This window comes from Camelus bactrianus, chromosome 3 (genome assembly GCF_048773025.1).
Source record: "Camelus bactrianus isolate YW-2024 breed Bactrian camel chromosome 3, ASM4877302v1, whole genome shotgun sequence".
NCBI classification, from domain to species: Eukaryota; Metazoa; Chordata; class Mammalia; order Artiodactyla; family Camelidae; genus Camelus; species Camelus bactrianus.
This window is the reverse complement of record NC_133541.1, coordinates 37,609,366-37,630,660: the sequence shown is the minus strand read 5'-3', so window position 1 is coordinate 37,630,660 and position 21,295 is coordinate 37,609,366. Positions and strand designations below refer to the sequence as shown.

Genomic DNA, 21,295 nt, shown 5'->3' with positions numbered 1-21,295 from the left:
TTGTGAAGGCAGTAGGCAGAGGAGAAAGATCAGGGAATAAGCATTTAATTAAGCTCTCCTAATGTGCCAGGTAGTACGTTGGGCATATTACCAGGCTCTTAGTTTACAACAGGGAGGTACAAAAATTACATTTATTTGTATTCACCGTATGAGGAAACTGAGCTCAGATAGGTAGATAATTTGCCCATGCTCAGTCAGGTAGTAACTGGGAGAATGCCAAAAGTAAACCCAGCCAGGTGTATCTGACTACAAAGCCCCAGCTCTATCCAGGACCCCACCCTGCCACACCAAAGGAACGATTCAAGGAGGAGCTGAATAGAAGCTAGAATGGCAAGTAGGCATTAGCTAAGTGGAGGGGTGGAGTCATTGTTAGGGCTTGGCAAGAGGTTTGAAATCAGTGAGGGGAGTAGAGTGAGGTGATATAAGGCTTAAGCCACCATTTAAAAAAAATTGTATATAGTAAAATTCACTTTTGAGATACAGTTCTATGAATTGAGACCCTTTAGAATTTAGTCATATTAACCACCACTCAATCAAGGTACGGAACTAGTCTGTTAACCCCCAAAATTCCCTCATGCTGTTTTTTTTGGTCCTCCCACTGTCCTCCACCTCTGACAACCACTGATCTGTTCTCCATCCTATAATGTCATATAAATGGAATGTCCTATAATGCTATATAAATGGAATCATTCAGTATGGCCTCTTCACTTAGCATAATGCATTTCTAATTAGGCAACCACTAATGATGAATATGTTATTGTATAATTTTGCTGCAGTTTTTTGCCTCTTTTAAAATGTGCTTATATCATCGCCAAGTCTAGTTTCATGTAAACAAAATATTTTTTGGCTAAGAAATGATTAATAGTTATAGCTTCAAATATCAAAGAAGCCCAAAATAGATTCCTGATAAGTGCCAGAGAAAGTAAAATAGAAAACAAACTGTCTCTCCCCACACCTAACTGTGTTAGCCATCTCCTTGTCTTTTGCATATGGAAATCTGCATGGAAAATTTGCTACTGATTGTGACCTTTACCAGCTCGAAAAAGAAAGGGAACAGCTGTTACCATGAGAGGGTAGAAGGAATTAACGTTATTCCTGGCCAGTTGGCACTGTGTGCCTTTCTGGGGCAGTAACAACAGGTGACCAACTGCTGCTTTTTATTTTTGTTAGTGTATAAATAAATAGGCTAACTTGTTTTTCGTGCAGAAATCTCAGAGTCCATATTAAAATAACCTGCCCATGTATTTTTCCTGGATTTTTTTTAAAGCTGTTTAAATACATACACAAATTTATTTTAAGTGTCTTAATGAACTAAGAGACTCCAAGGTTGAGGATATTATAGGTAATTATTGACAGAAAACCACAAAAAGTAAAAACTTTCTTTGGTAAATGTCACTTATATCTAAACTAAACTGCACTTTCTCCCTTTTGTTCCAACTTAAACACAAAACAAAACACTGACAAGATAACTAAGTACTTTTTATAGTAAAACCATGTCAGCCACAGAGAGGTGGTGACTACAAGCTAGTGACCAGAATGTAGATGTTTCTAAAAGCTGAGGGTGCACTGTTTGAACTCTTGCCCCTGGATACTTCGAGTGCCATCTCTGTGAATCACACCCACATATACAGTGCTCTTGACCTCTGACCCCTCCCATAAGGCTCCAGGCTCTTCACCTTCTCCCCTTCTACTTAACACAAACTCATCTTCTTGAGGTACAGCTTTCACCAAGTCCTTTCTTGCTCAAGAGCCAGTGTTGATTTTTCATTTTCTATTGAAGCATATCCAAATTATTTACCTAGAATGGAAAATCCTCATACTGTAGTTTTTCTTTGCCCATTCATATTTCTCTTATTCCTCATTTCCTTCTACCGTACTATAGTTGGATCATCCTGTTGTTTTTGTTTTTTAAATTGGCTGGTAACAGACTGAGCTCAGTTATCAATCTTTAATTCATTTCTAATTGTTTCCCATTGCAGTTGTTTTGAATGATTTTTCTCCTATATTAGAACCATCAGTTATCTCCTGCTCTCCTCATTTTTCAGTAAATGGTATCATTTCCCACCTCATTTAGAAGACTTTAGAGTCAGATAAGTGCATGTTTGAAACCTGGATGTATCACTTACTACCAAGGCTGATAGGCAATATACACCTGAGTCTTCCTTTCCCCTGCCCACAACCCTCGTGTGGACTTTCCCCAAGATCCCACAGCCAAAAGGTTGAAGCAGAACCCAGCTTCTCTAGCACCAGCTGGCATCTGTTCTGAGTGGCCTGTGCTGGTGCAGTGCTAGTTGTTAAATATTTTTAATTTCACCCTTTTTATATGTATGACTTAAGTTACTTACCCTCTCTGAGTCATCCTCTCATCTTTAAAATGGGGATAATAATACTAAGATGACTCCTTGTTCATTCATCAAATATTTGTTGAGGACCTGCCTTGTTCTAAGCATTGCCTTAGGTGGTTGGGATATATCAGAGAACGAAAAAAATATTTGTGCCTTCTTAGAGCTTGTGTTCTAGTTTTGTGAGGATTAAATGAAAATTATTGTTAAATGTTCTGTGTGGTGCCAGACACATAGAGGTGCTCAAACTGTGTTTTAGCCTTCTTTCTTCACTTTTTCCACAGTTTCCATCAGGGCCAAATGGCCAAGGGGAATGTGGGAGGGAAAAAGGGTGAAGCCAATCGATACTAATAATTGGATGTTGCCTCCCTAGAGCATTACCTACCTAGACCTGACTACATGGTAATACAAATCAGATAGGAAGGTTTTTGTTTGTTTGTTTTTTAATGCTCTTGGTGAGTTGATGGTCTTGGTCATCTGTATATGTTTACACTTCCTCTCATCTCCCATGGATTCAGTTCCGTCCATTCATCCTCATTCTCAAGTCCTCCTATCTCACCACCTGCATTTCACCACAGCAGCTCACTATCACATCTTTTGCACTATAAAGACCAAAAAAAATTGTTAACCTTCTTTTGCCCTATTTGCCTTCAAGGTATAGACCAAGTTCTCCCCTTCCTTCCTTTTTATCAGAAGGCATTTAAACATTTTCTACCCACTTACTCTCATTTCCTAATTCTTTTCAGTCTTTGTGTTCTCACTCAGAATACTTCAGTCCTTCTGTCAGGGTTCATCAGTGACCTCTTGCCTGTTCTTTTTCTACTCAGCTTCTTTGCAAGTGGGTATCTGTTATTAGAACCTCTGAACCCAGAGGGCTCATGGCCTCATTGACCTAGGTTTGAATCCTAATTCTGCAACCTAAGTTGCCTTGGGCAGTTTTCTTCATCTTGAGAATGATGTAATAATATTTACCTTTTAAAGGTGTTGAAGGGCACCTAGCATACTGTCAGGATATGTGGTGGGAGTTAAATAAAAACTATTAGTAACATTTTTGAAAAGTGCCCCCTCATTTTCCCTGACACTTCTTTCATGTTCTGCATCCTAGTTATCTGGTATTTAATTCCTTATTAGTTGGCTATATTGACTTTCTGTTTTCTTTCTAAGATTATGGCTATTGCCACTTCCTCTAAACGATCTTTTAATAAAATCTCATGGCTTCAGCTATCCCTTTTATAATTGCAATTTCAGATATTCATCTTTACTCTGCATTCTCTTTTGAGTGCCAGATATGAAAGTCTAGCTGTGTGCCAAATGTTCAGGGATAAGAATCAGGAAGGAGTCTCTGCATTTGAACTATAGAGGAAACTATCTTACTTGGCAAATTTATTAATTTCGCTTGTTGGTAAAATTTTGAATGACTTCTTTACTTTTGGACATCTAGTGATCCTTTATAAAGGAAGAGAAGGAAACCCTTTCTGTTCAGAAATAATACACAACTCCTGTCAATTAGTAGGAAGATTTCTCATGTGATTCTGGAAAGAATTTGCAACACCTGTTTCCAAAGAAAGCAAGAAAAATATTGCATGTTTTCCTCCCCAAAATGTATTTTGTTCAAACTGAATTGGACACCAAATAAAGAACATTCCTTAAATTTGGAATGAATAGAACTTTCTAAAAACTGCTCAGGTAACACAAAGTAGTAAAGAGCCAAAAAAATTTTATTTACTTTTAACCTTAGACTGCTAAAAGGAGACAATGAAAGGGTTTGTAGAAGCAAATTTCACAAAAGTAACTAGACTTACTTATTAGACCCAAATATACATGTAGAGAAATGAACAAACATGGTTACATTTATATATGCTTGATTTTTTTTTTTGGAAGGGAGAATATTTCTTACATATGGGTTTTATCCATTACCTTTTTGGTAAAACATCAGCTCCTAGAAGCAGTTCCCTCACTGTTTGTTTTTCTTGTAATTTTTGCTGAGGTTTCTGACTTCTCTTCCATAGGTTGCAGCAAAGTGTACTTTCACATTAGGCTGGCTTAATCAACCCGAGTATAGTAGATTAAGATGTTTTCTAGGTCACACAAAGCAACTGCCCCTTCACCCCAATCTAACAAACAGAAGAAAATCAGCGGTCTGTATACAGACCAGCTTAGGGTCGTAGAATTATGGACTGAAAAGGGACCTAAAGATAATGTCATTCCTCTTTCTCATTTGTGGATAAGGAAACTGAGACCCTGGCGGTTAGTCTCCTTTCCTAAAAGAGAGGTGGTATGTTGTGAAAAGAAGAGGAACTTTTTGTTAAAGTCTTGGCTTCCCTCCTTACCAGTTGTGTAACATGGTTATCTGCCCTAGTACACCCCCAAGAGCCGTGTACTCTTGGGTGAGTTGCTTAACATCTGTGAGTTTCTAATAAAATTTAGCCCAGAGATATAGTTAGTACCTTTTAAAATTTTTAATAATTTGCTGTATTTGTGTTTTTCTTTTTTTTCTTAAACTTTAGCAAGACATTATTTCATTATCCTATAAAAACTCATGTGGTTTTATTGATCTGATTTTTCCTTTGTTTTCTATTTCATTAATTTCTGTCCTATATTCATTCCATTTACTTTCTTGAACTTTACAAAAATAAGTTGTTGTGTTGAATGTTTGTTTCATAAATTTCTAATATACAAACTTAAGGCTCTACATTTTCATGTGTAGAATGTTAACTGTATACTTTAAATTTTTGTTTGTCATATTTCTATTCATATCCAATGATTTTGTGATTTACATTTTGACTCTTCTATGACTTAGTGACTTTTAAGTTTTCAAATATGCAAATTTTGGGGGATTTTCTTTTCTTTCCCCTTCATAGAATTGTTAGAGATAGAATATAGGCAAATACCTGGCAAACAGTAAGTATTCAACAATGTTTTTACTTCTCTTTAAAGAAATAAACTTTGACTTTTGAAATTAAAACAGGAAACGACATTGTAAAAAGCACAAATAATACTACAAGTCACTTTATTTCTGTAATATAGCCAAATAAGGAGGTGATGTATAAAGAGCAAAGAGGGATGATGGGAAAGGGGTAAAACTGGGAGGAGGTGAAGGAGGAAGGAGAAGTAAAGGAGGATGTAGGACTATCAAGTTGAATTAATTCTAGCTTCTTTGAGGTACTAGTCTACTGATCACTTAGGTCTGTGGGATTTGGGATTTGAATCATTTTTACTATATTTCTTATGCCTTTATAACAGAAGTATCCATAGATGACCTTTTTTTTGAGTGTATATATGTGCAAGTTCTGAAACTATATGGCAAATATTCATAATGTTTTTGAGGAGAGGGTCCATAGTTTCATTAGAATCTTAAAGGAGTCTGTGAATCCCAAGAAGTTAAGAACTGCTTCTTTAGAGACTTCATCATGTGGGATAACTTGAGAAGCTTACCAGGAAAGAATTCTGTTTTTTCCTGTTACAGTAATGACTACTACCCACTTAAGAGAGATTGAGTGTTCCTTACAATTCCTCGGGTTAGAAGCAGATGACGAGGCAATGTACTAAGAACAGAATTTAGCTTTTACTGAAGTAAAACTTAAAACTACATGATACTTTATAAGCATAGATATTGTGCTACTTGTAATGAATGACAACACCTTAAATGCCTTTGATTATTATTTTTTGAAGGAATGAATGAATGAATGAATGAATTAAATTGAAGTATAGTCAGTTACACCTAAGCCAAGTGTTCTTGGCTTCCACTCAAGGAAGGAATAATTCTGGGAGTAGGAGGAAGCAGTTGGTTGCTGCTATGAAGATATGGGGTACTGTAAAGGTGAGCTATGGGCAGACATAGGCAAGAAGGCTCTCTGCTGGGTTAGAGATTAAGAGACTTATCCAAGGACAGAAGAGTGGGAGAATCTGAGGTTGGTGGAGGGGTTGGAGAGTACCTCAGACACACTTGACCAGCCACTTTATTTCCCCTTGTAGGAAGGCTAGTTGCCGGGAGAGAGAAGCTAGCTCAGGATTCTGAAATTTGAGGGATGAAGCAGGGATAGGTTCTTTAAAAGAAGCAAGTCAAAAGTATTCATGTGGGGGAATTTTATTCTGAGCACTGGCTCACAGTAAAATCTATGTGAAGTCTATGTTTATTCAAGTACTTCGTAATTATTTCCTCTGAAGTTAGAGACTCAAAATTAGTTTTGCTGAGTATTAAGTGTTAATAAAATTTGATGGCTCTCAACCTTAGTTTATTTTTAACCCCCTAAATCTGCATGACCTGTCATGAAAGCCTCCAGTTATATGTAGCTATTTCAGATGAAATTAATTAAAGTGAAATTAAAAAATCAGTCCTTCATTCTCACCAGCCATGTATCAAGTGCTCATTAGCCTTGTGTGGCTAGTGGCTACTGTATTGGACAGCACATTGTATTGGACATTTTTGTCATCACAGAAGATTTTATTGGACACTGCCCTAAGTGAAATTGTTTATTTTCTTTCCTCTTTCCTCCATCAGACTAATGCTGGTTTATATTAATATGTAATGAGTTTTTTAAAATAAAAAACTTGAAAGACTCACTAGAGTAATATTCCTTTGCTTATTATATAATTAAAAAAACAGATACACTTTTAGAATGATCTGCCTGAGTGCCATTATTTTATAAGATTTTTCAAGAAGTGGTGACTAAAATAAGTGTATTCTTTATGGTTTGTATTCAACTACCTCTACTAAACTGATGACCCACTTGATTATTTCTACTGCCTGTAAGAGAAGCATGTTCTTGAAAGGTCTAACATGTTATAACGAAGTTTCTAAAGTGAGAAAATTACCTTTGTCTTGTACATTTTTAGGACATACTAGACTTACTATGATTTATCTACTTCGTATGCGATAGATCATCATAGCTCTCAAAAGTTGCAAGAGAGGACAACCTCCAAAGTAATTATTTCACTATAATCCTGTTTCTCTGAGAACCTTTCAGTCAGTCATGAAAGCTAAGGGACAATTTGTCACTTTTTTGTTGTTTTAAAGAGAATAGAAAAATAGGCTTTTTCCTTTGCCCCGATTTCAGACAATCTCTTTGCCATAGATAGGACTTTTTCAGTAAAGTTGCATGTACAACTTAATTTTAGGAAACAAAATGAAAAAGTTTTCATTGTGATAAAGTGTTGTTTAAAATTCAAAATTAATGATTGGGATCTTTTGTTTTATTATGAAATATTCAAACATGGGGGTATTTACAGTAAAAAGTGAGTTTTCTACCTGATTTGTATTAATACTGTCTGGAGATGGCTACTTAAAAGTTGGTTATATATTCTTCTAGGCTTTCCAATGTATATTTAGACATAAGTAATTTGTTTTACATAAATTAAATTATATTAAATATAATGTTTTTACAGATTAATTTGCCTACTAAGCAATATATACATATACATATTTCTTTGTATATGATCCATACTCATACTACTGATTAGGTTTAAATTACTTCCAGATTTTATGGTAGGACATCTAAAGCATAAGTATATTTTATATGAAGATAATATACAGTTGTAGCGTAGTGCAGCTGCTTTAGCATAATGGTGACCTATAATATGTGCTCAATACATGTTAGTTTCCATTCTTCTTGGACATATATGAGAAAGGCCATGGAAGGTGATTAACTGTTTTTTTTCCCTCCGCTATAACACAAACCTTTCTCTTAATAATATTTGTGTTTTGTGATTCAGGTTTATAAATTGCTACAAGACTAGCATGGTTGCTATTTAAGAGTCTTGTAAGCTATGCTGCCCCAATTATTTTAGGCGCTTCTGGCAAAAGCAAGTATTTTTTACTAGTGAGTAAGAGACCAGATTGTGATTTATCCTTTTTACTGAGAGTGCACAGTATAGTGTGACTGTAAAATACAGTATGTGCAAACGTTTTACATGGGAATCTTGGAACAAAGTCCTTTGCTAAATTTGAAGATGTATAGAATGGATACTGAGATTGGAAATTCAACACTTCTCCTATGGAGCAGGATATGTAATTGTGTGCTTTGTGATAAGATTTCAGATCTGATTGTTTCTAGAAGTTCTAGAGAAGAGATTAGGAAAAGATGGATCTACAGCTGATAATTACTTATAAAATCCTGTTGTAAAGTATTATTGCTTTATGTTCTTCATCATTTCATTTGGAAATCTGATCCTTCTGCTTTCCTGCAGGGAATTTGTGGACCTCTGTTTTGGGTGGATCAGTAAAGAGGATTGAATTGGGGCCCCGACTTCTTTTTTCATTGAGGAAAGAGTAAGGGGTGCTGCTGAGAGAAGTGCTTCTGCAATAGCCATGTCTGAAGCTTTGCTTGGAGGTAATGCTGGACTGTACAAAAATTGCCTTCAAGATTACAGGAGTTTGTGAATTATGGATTATGTTTCCCAGTGGAAAACAAGCTTGAAAAATAATTGTTAGAATACAGAATTGGAAGTGCTTCCCTAGCATGTCCTTGGACTTACGATTGTTAATCAGTTTTGTTTGTTTGTTTGTTTGTTCTTTTCTTGGCTTATTTGTTTTAACTTGGGTCTTGTGGAGAGAAAAATAACTTAAAACTTTTTAGGACCTAAGGTTATGGTTATACAAAATTATTGTTTATGTGCCTCAGAGGCTTTTGCTTGCTTGTCTATTCGTTAGTCATTTATTCATTCAACATATATTCCTTGAAGTGCTTACTGTAAGCAGGATTATGGAGGGAAGCCTATCAGATAATAATCTACTCAGGGAAAAGGAAAACTGGAAAATATATTTTGCAGGGATACGAAAGGCTGAAGATAGGGGTGTGTGTGTGTGTGTGTGTGTGTGTGTATTTAGGAGAGAGAGAGACATACATCCATATATACATATACAGAGACATGGTCCATAGTTTTAAGTTCTAAAGGAAACATCTAAACAGTCTTAGAGCTCTCTCCTTTTCCTGTTTCTTTCTTCCTTTCTTCCTTCCTTTCTTCCTTCCTTTCTTCCTTCCTTTCTTCCTTCCTTTCTTCCTTCCTTTCTTCCTTCCTTCCTTCCTTCCTTCCTTCCTTCCTTCCTTCCTTCCTTCCTTTCTTTCTTTCTTTCTTTCTTTCTTTCTTTCTTTCTTTCTTTCTTTCTTTCTTTCTTTCTTTCTTTCTTTCTTTCTTTCTTTCTTTCCCTCAACATCTCTCATATACACTAGTATTTCTTGCCTCTGTACTTAACCCTCTGTTCTAACTTTACACTGCTTTTTCCTTTATACAGTTCTTCTGAGAGTCTTTTGCCCCATTAAAGCACAGATTGGGTTGTGTGTCTCTTGTTACCCACAGAATAAAGTTAAAACTTCTTAATATATAATCTCAATATAGATTCTGTAGATAGTTTCTTTATTAAACTCCCCTGAGTTATCCAGTTTTACTTACTGTCTGTTCCTTGCTGAGACCCTGACTGGTCTTACCTTCTGCCTCCTGGTTCTGGATAGCTTGTTTCCCCGTGCAGACCTGTTCTCATCATTGTCTACCTTACCCTCAGTATTAGGAGGCTCACTTTGCCCTTTGGCTTCTAGATGGATTTGAACAATGGGCAGGAGGAGGGTGGGATTGCTGTGTTTAGTCTCCTGGCTTCCTCTTTCCAAATCCTGTCATGTTGGCTCTCCCAGAAGTCATAGCTCTTTGAACCTTTTAGGCCTAGGAGTAGTCATAGCTTCAGGAGGTTGTACTATCTCTTGACTCTGCCCACACCTTCTATATCTTGTAAATAGCCCCTTTTAAAGCTCTTCTTAAGTTCCCCAGTTTGAGGGTGCTGTTTCCTGCTGGGATCTTGACTGCTACATTGTCCAAGTCCTCTAAGCTCAGTCCTGCTTGCAGTTACAGCTGTGTTATTTTCCTGTAGCAGGTATCTCTCTCTTCTGTTAAAACTTTTTTGATGAGGTCTTTTTTTATTCCTTCCTTCTTTTAGTCTGTCTTTTTTTTTTTTTTTCTTTTTCCTTTCCTGGCACCATGGCTGCCAGGTAATAGGAATTGAAATGTCTGAGTGAATAAGGAGAGGAGATTTTCAAGAGGATGGACACTTGAATTTTCCTGTAGTATAGCATAATCTTTATTTAGATGTCTGAAATTGAGGAAATAGGGGAAGCTAGTGGGTACTGAAGTCAGTATAGTCACTTAAATAACATCTAGATTTATATTTCGTTCTTTTCAAAATGTAAACTTAGAACTTGTTTTCCTTTACACTTGCTTTTATATATTAGAAATTAACATTGGCTCTCTTTAAAATGCATTATAGATATATTCCATTGGAATCTACTGTAACAGCCTGTCTTTAAGGAAGTATGTACTATATACAAAATGGGAGATAATTCAGTTATTACTTAATTGGGGAAAAATATAGGAAATGTTTATTATGTGTATCTCCAGATATTTATCTATCTTCCTCAATATATCTTAGAAGAATTGCACTAAGAGCAGACCTGTAGTAGCTAACAAAAGATTGAACTTTTAAAAAGTGATTTCTCTTAAGAAGGGAATTTCAATTAAGAGAAAAATATCCTGGAATTATGATAAGGGTTAAATATATATGTATCCTTCATATATTAAGGAATGAATATACCTGTCCTGTGAAAAGGTTTATTTTGAGAAGAATCTTCCTGTAACATTAACTTTGACCCAGAACTCTCTCTTACTACTAAAAAATTACCACTGAAAATACTTTCTGTAGTAGATTGAGATTATTTCATTGCTTTTTACAGTAGAAGTGTCTGTTTACTCTAGGGGGATGGCTATGCCTCTGTGTGTTTGTATATGTATGTCTTAGTCGGCTTGGGCTGCCATAACTAAATACCATAAACTAGGTGGCTTAAACAACAGAACTTTATTTTCTTAGAGTTCTGGAGGCTGGTATTCTGACATCAGGGTGCAAGGATGGTCAGGTTTTAGTGAGGGCTCACTTCTTGGCTTGCAGATGGCCACCTTCTTGCTGTATCCTCACATGGCCGTTCCTTGGTTGCATGCATGAGGAAAGAGATCTCTCTTCCTCTTTTTATAAGGCCGCCAGTCTTATTGGATTAGGACCCTACCTTTATGACTCATTTAGCTTAGTTACCTCCTAAAAGTCCTATCTCCAATTATAGTAAAATTGGGGGGTTAGAACTTCAACATAAGAGTTTGGGACAGATAAGTAGGGAGTGCCTGGCTTGGACTTGAATGGGAAACAAGAGGGCATGTATCCCCAACAGAAGGCTGAACATATATGTAGCTACCTATGGTTTTGAAAACATAGTATATTCAGGCAACAGCAAATAGTTCAGTGTAATTGGAGCCCTAAGGTCTGCATAGGGAAGAGTGAAAGATGAGGCTGAGCATTTAAGAAGGTCCCAGATCACCCCAAAGGCAGTATTCTTAACTCTAAACTAATTTTTTTCCACATAAACCAGCTCCTCATCCCAACTTAACATTTTTATCAGTGGGACCATCATTCTCCCTACTCCAAAGCCCTCAAGTGTCATCTTTAGGCCTGCCTCAGCAATTGTGATCAGTCATCAAGTTGAGTCATTTCTATATTCAAAACACTCTTTCATGTATCCTTTTCTATTTTCACCATCAACACACTACTTATCACTTAATTACTGGATTATTTCAAAGCTGTATTAAATGTTCCCCTTTGTAACTTTTTTTAAAAGTTAATTTTTAAAATCACTTATTTTACCCTGTCAGTAACATTGAGCAAAAGAGAACAGTGATATTTTATTTCCTACAGGACAAATCCTTTCTTAGGCCAGTATTCATAATTCTTTTAGTTAAACACAAATTCCCAAAGCTCTCTTTCTACTATTAAAAAAAATCACATAATCTCACACAATCACAGAATGAGAGTAATTGCAGTAAAGAAGATTTTGTTTCACTAATGTTGAGTTTTTATTATGAACATAACATGTATTTTATACTGAACAAACTTTTTCAGAGGACACCCTCCCCATCCAAATCATCTTCCTTATCACAATTCCAACCTGTTAATTTAGCCAATCACTTGCCTCTATGGAAAGCTCCATATATATATACTGACAGTAGGAGCAGATAGCCTGTGTTGTAATCCTGGTTCCATTACTTACTAATTCCAGCAAGGTTCTGCATTTCCCTAAACCTCATAATAATTTTATTTAAAAAAAGGGGGAAGTGTCTACTTCACAGGGTTGAAGTAAGGATTGCATTAATCTGTGTAGCCTGGTGCCCAGCATGTGTGAGCACGCAGTACCTGTTGGCTATAAAATGTTATGTCCCATGAAAAGTCTTTGCTCATTCTCTCTGTGCTCTTGTTGGGACCTCATGCTGCCCTTGCATCCCTCTCCCACTAAATGCTTTCTTTGAACCCTTCCCTACTGCCTATGATTGACCTGCTGTTTCAAGTTCAGCTTAGTTGCCTTTTCTTTAATAGTCTTTTCTAACTACTTTAGTTCACGTTGACCTCTGAATTCCTGTAGGACTTTTTATATCATTTTAGAAATTACTCACATTTTCTCTCTTTTATGGTATTCCTTTTAAAATTTACATACAGTAAAATTTACTTTTTTTTTGTTTTTGTACATTCTATGAGTTTTGACAAATGCTTAGAGTTGTGGAATTACCATCACAATCAAGATAAAGAAAAATTTCATCACCCCTCACAAATCTAAGTATTACTTTTAAAACTATTTCTGGAGTATGCATTCTGTTTCTTCATGTACAGTTTAGGCTCTTGAGCCGAGTGTCTATTTTACACTAATTGTCTCCTCTGGGTATGGCATAGCCTAGTTTCAAGCATCTAGTAAGTAGATGCTTGACTGATAAAATGAAGCCTGAAGGTGTGGTAAATTTGAACATACTAAAAAGCTACTTATTTAAGTTACTTCTCTTTGGTCTTTCATTTTACTTGGGTAAGCAATTTCAAAAGGACATTATTCCTGTACAACTTGTTAAAGTGCTTCTGGAGCCTTTCCTGGGCTAATGAAAACCACTTTTAGTTTATCTTTGGAAAACAAAGGACTTGTTTCTGTTTTAATTGTCAGGTATACTTAAGGTTTCTATTTTTTCTAGCCCTATTAATTTAAATTTTAATATGAAACAAAATTTTTTTATCTTTCCCCTCCTTGACTACATTTGGCTATTCTGATGTTTTATTGATTATTAAATGTATTTACTGAGTTTTGCTTTTTTTCTTAAACATAATTTATTATATCAAGCAATCAATTAAAAATGATTTAGTTGCAAAATGTAAAATATAAAACCTTCCTGTTTTCTCACCTTTATCTTTTCATGGACCAATTTTGCTCTCTTCCTGGGGTTTCTTTTATTGATTGTTTCTAAAATCAGAGGTCAACGCAAGTAAGAGAATTTAAACTTGATAGAGTTGGGGCTGATATGGACAAGCTAATGCTGCATGGTTTCCTCAGTCTTTACTCTTGGATATTATTATGGAGTGTAATCCTTTTTCAAAAAGGGCAAAATATGGTTAAGATTTATATCCCATTCAGTAGACCTTACTTCCTAATGAAGTGAATTGAATTTAACCATTTGTGTCTTTTTTTCCCTTCCCTAACAGCTTCCATGCCTATGGCTGTTCTAAATTTGGGCCAAATATATCCATTTCAGAGAGGCTTTTTCTGTAAAGACAACAGCATCCAGTATCCGTACCATGACAGTACCGTCACATCCACTGTCCTCACCATAGTGGGGCTTGGTTTACCCATTTCCTCTGTAAGTAAATTAATAAGTAGGTAGTGATGGGTTTGTTGTGCTGGAGGTTGTATGAAGTGATCAAATTGGGGTGGGGGTAGTTCCATAGTACTATCTTCACCAGTGTTGACGTGGTGAATAATTGCTTGAAGAATATACCCACTATTTCAAACCAGGGCAGTGTTTCTCCAATTAAAAGGAGATATTACCTAAACCAACTTGATGACATCATAAAGAATTATAGAATGATTATTTTAGAATGAAGAGTTCATTTGAGTCATTTGGATCAACACTTTTTGGTATAGAAGTGAAGAAATGTAGGCTCAGATACTTGCTCAAGCCTTGTGAGCCATTTTATGGCAGAGCTGAAACTAAGATTATGCCTGTTTTATACCAATTTAAGTCGAAATTGAGGTCATGAAAAAGGAGATAGATTTATTTATTAAATTTGAGAAAAGAGCTCATCAGAAAGAATATAAATACATATGCAAAAGAAAATCCTCAGAATACATCAAAGATATATCACTGTTTTTTAAGTTTTACTGTCCTTAAGAAAGTTCATCAGTTTATAGGTTAATACTGGGTTTCATTACTTTAGATAACTGGAAACTTTCCTTCTGAGGTTAAGTTTCACAAACTAGCTTAAGATTGGCACTTCAGATTTGTTCTTACTTTCTTTATCCTTGGCTGTGACTCCTGCACCTTGGCCTGTATCTCTTTATGTGAGATGAAAATAAATGAGAAGGAAAAAGTAAAGATTTATCTCCTTGAGTGTTTTGGGAGTCCAGCAGGTCATGCCATATTTCTCTTTTGACCACCTATCTCTTGTCAGTTGCCTTCCTCAGATAGTTGACTTAAAAATGTTATTGCTTTAGCAAACTCTACAGCCTTATTTCTGCAATAAGATGATGGGCTGGCTTTTCTTTCCCTCTGTTGCCCCCGAATTTTCTAATAATAATAACCTAATTCTTTGGTTTTTCATTTCATCTCTGAGTCCATTCTGCCCCTTTGGCTAGCAGATTTTTTGTTGTTGTTGATGCTCTTTAGCACAGTATTCTAAAGGTGCAGAGAACTTGGATTTTATTATATTCCAGAATATATTAAATACTTCCACTTATAGTCTATACATCCTAATTTGATTATAACCACCTTTATAGGTATAAAAAAGGGAGAAAATTGGGGATTTAGTTTATGGAAATATTTACTCTTTTCCTAAGTAAATTCCACCATAATTGGTAACCTTAATGTTAACCACCAGGCTTATGAAACAATGTGCAGGAAAGCATATAGTACTGTTACTTAGATGATAATAGACAATGGTGCTGTACTTATATGAAGTACAAGGTATCTGTTGTAGCCATTATTTGAGTAGCAGTTGCTCAAATCGAGAAGAGGGCTCAGCGAAGCCTAAGTTTGGTCAAGGAGAGTTTTTGTCCCTTTGTACTATCATTTATGATAACCTTCATCCTAAGTGTGTATTATATATTAAGTTATTAGCTCCTAATAGAAGAACATATATGTAAACATATCTTAATGTGCAAAAGTCTTTAAGTATGTTAAAGATTTGTTACTTGAAATCCTATTATGTCTCTATTTGAAGTGTTCGTCTATTAAAATTCTCTTTCTCTAGGATGTTGATTATTCCCATTTTTGATGGGGGAATTTTAGTGAAGTCATTCTTGGTGATTATTGTTTAAAAATACAGAAATGTCAATAGCCTTTTAAACCAAAATTTAGAATAATGTACTTTGGATTATTCTTTTCGGCTGTTGTGGTGTGTGAATGTAACAGGAAGAATGCCTGGCTTTTGTATAGCATTCAGCACAAGTATTTTTCTAGCATTGGTTATTCCTCAGATTTTTGCTACAAGTATTACCAGTGTGCTGTATGAAGTAGATAATATTCACAGTTTTAAAGGATAAAGTACAACTTGGAAGAGATATTTTCCTCTATTTTTGGTACTCTAATTGCTTTCAAATTAACTTTTTAAAAATCACTTTTACTCCCTTTATTAATGCCTGAGGAAAAAGACAGTACAGGATAATTTGGGGCATTGGTGGTGGGGAGTAATTGGATTGTTATATAATACTATATCTGTAAAGTCTGAGATTTACTAATGTTTAGGAAGACGAGGGAGATCACTTACTATGGATATGTGGGTTTTCCCAAGTTCTTTGTTTTGGCATATAGTTTGAAAAATCGTATTTCTTCAGGTGACTATCCCAAAGGAGGTAACTGAGGCCCAATTTTTATTATTTTTGAGTAGCTACTTAGATGGTAATAAAAAATTGCTATGACGAAGGAAGGGTTAGTAATATGTTTGTATTTATAAGCTGTAGGGTAGTATGTAAGTAAAGTGTTACATATAGCAAAAGTGGCTATAAATGCCCTGCATTATTGGAGGACATTGGTGTTTGTTGGGTTTTACGGCATGGGAAGTCTCTCTTGCCACTCTTTCCTATACCAGCCCAGAAAGCTGGTATCAAAATGACCCTTTGCCCACACTTGAATGTTTTAACTCCTTTGTTTTCATGTTGACATAAGTGCTATACTGCCTTTTTCCACCCCCTACCTCCAATAGACACAAAGCAATAAGCTTTACTAGGGTAGGGATGGTCTGTTTTGCTCCTTGTATCCTTAGTACAAAGCATATCACTTAATATGTAATAAGTGTTTAATAAATATAGATAGCAAAATTTAATGAAAAAATACTAAATGTGAAATGGAATAAGGTTATTACTTATGTTTAATAATAATTACAACCATAACTCTTTGGAAATAATACTATATTTCCAAGTCATCTCTTAATGTCAGGTACCTCATTAAAATAGCTTTTTAGGAAAAGGGACATTGTTATACTGAATACATAACCTGTTTAGAGATATGTTAAAATATGGGGGAGTATGTATTAGAATGAAAGACATATGGTATTATGGAGCTTAGTTTCTTAGAATGGAAATAAATTTTATTTCCTTGTTTACTTATTCCAGCATAGAGCTGCATTTTTTGTCTACATTATTATGAAAAGTACTGGTTTAATCAGTTCTTACGAGCATTTATTCCAGCACCATTTCTTTATATAATTGTCACAAATGAAGTAATACCAGATGCATCCTTAAGTAATTTGCTATAATCACAGACATTTTCTTTGTTTAAGTCTGCTTTTTATACTACCTTTGGAAGAGGTAATGTATAGATTTGGTATATTAAGTGTTTGTTATATATCCATTTTACAGAACACTTGAAAATATTTTAATAAATTTTAATATACTGGATGAACTTAAAGGAAAGAAAACTTATATAAATATTGAGTATATACTGCCAGTAATGAAAACAGAAGCTCTATTAGCGTCACATTAATCGAGGTTATGAAATTCCACTGCTGGTTTCCTTAATGCTATGGCTTTTTAAGGTATTAATTGGGAAAAACAGCTGCTCATAAAATCTTTTTAAAAATAGTTTCTGTGTATGTTATGGAATGCCTCTGCTAAGGTTAAGTGATCAAGAGCTATTGCTTCACATGCTGAGTATAGCTCTATTAAATTAGTAGACATTATTTTCTAACTTTTCTAATGCATGCATCTTGACAAATCTGCAGCATTTGAAGGGGTTAAATATTATTCCTAGATGGGAATTCTGATTTTTAAGAAGCCCTAAAATCTCCTTCTACTAAATGACCTCCATCAGTGAATTGTATGTGATAAAAAGATAATTGAAATTAAAATGTTCATTTTGCCTACACCAGGAATTAAGTCCTCTTGCCATCTAAACTTGCAATCAGTTACACCCCCACCCCTGCCACTGTTTCAAGCAGAAGTGACATAACTTTTTAGTTTGTTAAATATTGAATTGGCAAAATGACCAAGCAAAATATTTTTGATGGTTGTATTGAAATTAACATGCAGTTATGTTAAAATATATGGAAAAGCTCAGATTTGTCTCTTTTTTGTTAACTCCTTTTTGTAAAATAGACCAAAATTAAAAAAAAATAAAGTTTTTGTCTCTGAATACATGAAAATAACATGGCAATATCTTGTGTTTTTCTGTTGCGGACCAAAGAGTTTGAAGGTGAAGTATCTCAATATGACTTATTTTGGGAATGTCATCTGTCATACTTTAGGTAAAATTGAAGTGAAGGCATTTGTGTTAATATTTCATAAACTTATTTCCTTCTTTCATAAATACTATTTTGAAAACTCTAGCTGATGATGTTATATACTTTCTTAGGTCCTAAGAAATTGGTTGAACTTGTGATGTTGTTTCTTTGAAAACTTTTTGTAATTAAAAATAAATTTTTATCTTGGATTTGGCAATGAGGTTTTAGATATCAGCACCAAAATCATGATCCATGAAAGAAGTAATAAGTTTTGCTTTATTAAAAATAATGTCTGCTCTGTCTAAAGCCATACACTAGGGAAAAATATTTATAAAACACATATCTGATAGAGGATTTGTGTCCAAAATATACAAAGAACTCTTAAAACTCAACAGTAAGAAAACAAGCAACCTAATCAAAAAGTGGGGGAAAGATCAAAGTAGATAGACACCTCACTGAAGAAGACATACAGATGGCAAATAAGCATATGAAAAGATGCACCATATCATATTTCATTAGGGAATTGTAGATTAAAACAACAGTGAGATACTACTACGCATCTATTAGAATGGCTAACGGTCAAAACACTGACATCACCAAATGCTATAAGCATGTGGAACAACAGAAGTTCTCAGTCATTGCTGATAGGAATGTAAAATGGTAAAGCCACTTTGAAAGAGAGTGGGCAGATTTTTACAAAATTAAACATAGTCTTACCATAGTCTAAATCGAGCTCCTAGATATTTATCCAAATGAATCGAAAACTTATGGCCACATAAAAACAAGCACATGATATTTATAGCAGCTTTATTTTATTTTTTAACTGAAGTGTTACTGATTTACAGTGTTGTGTTAGTGAAGTAAGTCAGAAAGAGAAAAACACCATATGATATCACTTATATGTGGAGTCTTAACAGATGACACAGATGAACTTATTTACAAAACAGAAACAGACTCACAGATACAGAAAATAAACTTATGGTTACCAAAGGGAAATTGGGGGGGGAATAAACTAAAAGTTTGGGATTTACAGATATAATATAGATACATCAGCTTTATTTGTAACTGCTAAGACCTGGAAGCAACTGAGATGTCCTTCAGTAGGTGAATGGATAAACCCTGGTACATCGATACAATGGAATATTATTCAGTGATAAAAAGAAATAGCTATCCAGCCTTAAAAAGACATGGAAAAACCTTAAATACATATTGCTGAATGAAATAAACCAATCTGAAAAGGCTACATTGTGTATAATTCCAACTATATGACATTCTGGAAAAGGCAAAACTATGGAGACAATAAAAAGATCAGTGGGTGCTAAGGGTTGGCAGGAGGACAGAGAAGGAATGGATAGTTGGAGTACAGAGGACTTTTAGGGCAGTGAAACTGTTACGTATGATATTATAATGGTGGATGCATGATGTTACATATTTGTCAAAACCTCTAGAACTGTACAACACAAAGAATGAACCCTAATATAAACTATGAAGTTTACTTAATAATAATGTATCAATACTGGTTCATCAGTTATAACAAATACACCACATCTGTGAAAGATGTTTATAATAGAGGAAATTAAGGGTGGTGGTTGTGGAGAGAGAGTGTATCTTTTACTTTCTGCTCAGTTTTTTATTAACCTAAAATTATTTTAAGAAAGTGTATTAATCTTAAAATTTTTGAAAATAAAAAAAATTTGCTCACAAAGTCTGGTGAAATGTCAATGCTCTTTCTAAATAGTATTAGTAATAATTGCTACAAATGGTTATCTTTATAGTGAATAATTTATACATTAATTGCTAGGAATAGTATTACTTGATAATATATAAAAAGTAAACTTTCAAGGCTGTTCTTATATAATTTATTTGTTAGCTCATTTTATGAGTATTTTTTTAAATAATAAAATTCTTTCACTATTTTTTCTTGTTATTTTTTTAAATTTTATTTTTTATTGAAGTGTAGTTGATTTACATTGTTAGTTTCAGATGTGTAGCAAAGCAATTTAGTTATACATACATATGTATATTTTCAGATTCTTTTCCATTATAGCTTATTACAAGAAATTGAATATAGTTCCCTGTGCTATACAGTAGGTCCTTGTTGTTTATCTATTTTATATATAGTAATGTGTATGTGTTAATTCCAAACTCTTAATTTATGCCCCCCCGGCCCCATTTTGTAACCATAGTTTGTTTTTTATGTCCATTAGTTTACTTCTTGTTTATAAATAAAGTTTGTATCATTTTTTTTAGATTCCACATGTAAGTAATATCATATGATATTTGTCTTTCTCTGTCTGACTTACTACACTTAATATGATAATCTCAAGGTCCATCCATGTTGCTGCAAGTGACATTATTTCATTTTTTTTAAGGCTGATTAATATTCCATTGTATATATATACCATTTTTTTTTATTTGGTATAGTCAGTTTACAGTGTTGTGTCAATTTCTGGTGTACAGCACAATGCTTCAGTCATACATGAATATACATATATTCATTTTCATATTCCTTTTCACTGTAAGATACTACAAGATACTGAATATATTTCCCTGTGGTATGCAACCACATTTTCTTTATCCATTCATCTGTTGATGGACATTTAAGATTGTTTCCATGTCTTGGCCATTGTAGATAGTGCTGCCAGGAACACTGGGGGTGCATGTGTCTTTTTGAATTTCAGTTTTCCCTGGATATATGCCTAGTATAATTGCTGGATTATATGGTAAGTCTACTTTTAGTACTTTTAGTTTTATAAGGAACCCCCATGCTGTTGTCCATAGTGGCTGCACCAATTTTCATTCCCACCAATAGTGTATGTGGGTTTCTTTTTCTCCATACTCTTTCCAACGTTTATCATTTGTAAACTTTTTAATCATGGCCATTCTGACTGGTGTGAGGTGATAGCTCATTATAGTTTTGATTTGTATATTCTTGCCTCCTTTGTTGTGGATTAATTGACCATAAGTGTGTGAATTTACTTCTAGACTTTCAGTCCTGTTCCATTGGTCTATATGTCCGGTTTTGTGCCAGTACCATGCTGTTTTGATTACTGTAGCTTTGTAGCATAATCTGAAGTCAGGGAGTGTGGTTCCTCCAGCTCTGTTCTTCATTCTCAGGATTGTTTATGCTATTTGGGGTCTTTTGTATTTTCATACAAATTAAAAAGTTATTTGTTCCAGTTCT

At 34.6% G+C, this 21,295-nt stretch overlaps 1 protein-coding gene across 3 annotated transcripts in view; it reads left to right on the top strand.

Annotated features, from left to right (window-relative positions):
* PLPP1 (phospholipid phosphatase 1) overlaps positions 1-21,295 on the top strand; it is a 91,720-nt gene that overhangs the window by 17,872 nt on the left and 52,553 nt on the right. Inside the window, exons 2-3 of one of the 3 annotated variants that reach the window (XM_074358301.1) lie at positions 8,529-8,671; positions 13,882-14,036. The exons of 1 other annotated variant lie outside the window; for it this stretch is intronic. In XM_074358301.1, coding sequence (XP_074214402.1) covers positions 8,650-8,671; positions 13,882-14,036 — 177 coding nt within the window. In that variant the 5' untranslated portion in view covers positions 8,529-8,649. The remainder of the gene's footprint in view (positions 1-8,528; positions 8,672-13,881; positions 14,037-21,295) is intronic. One more of the 3 variants, XM_074358286.1, reaches the window with a different exon arrangement.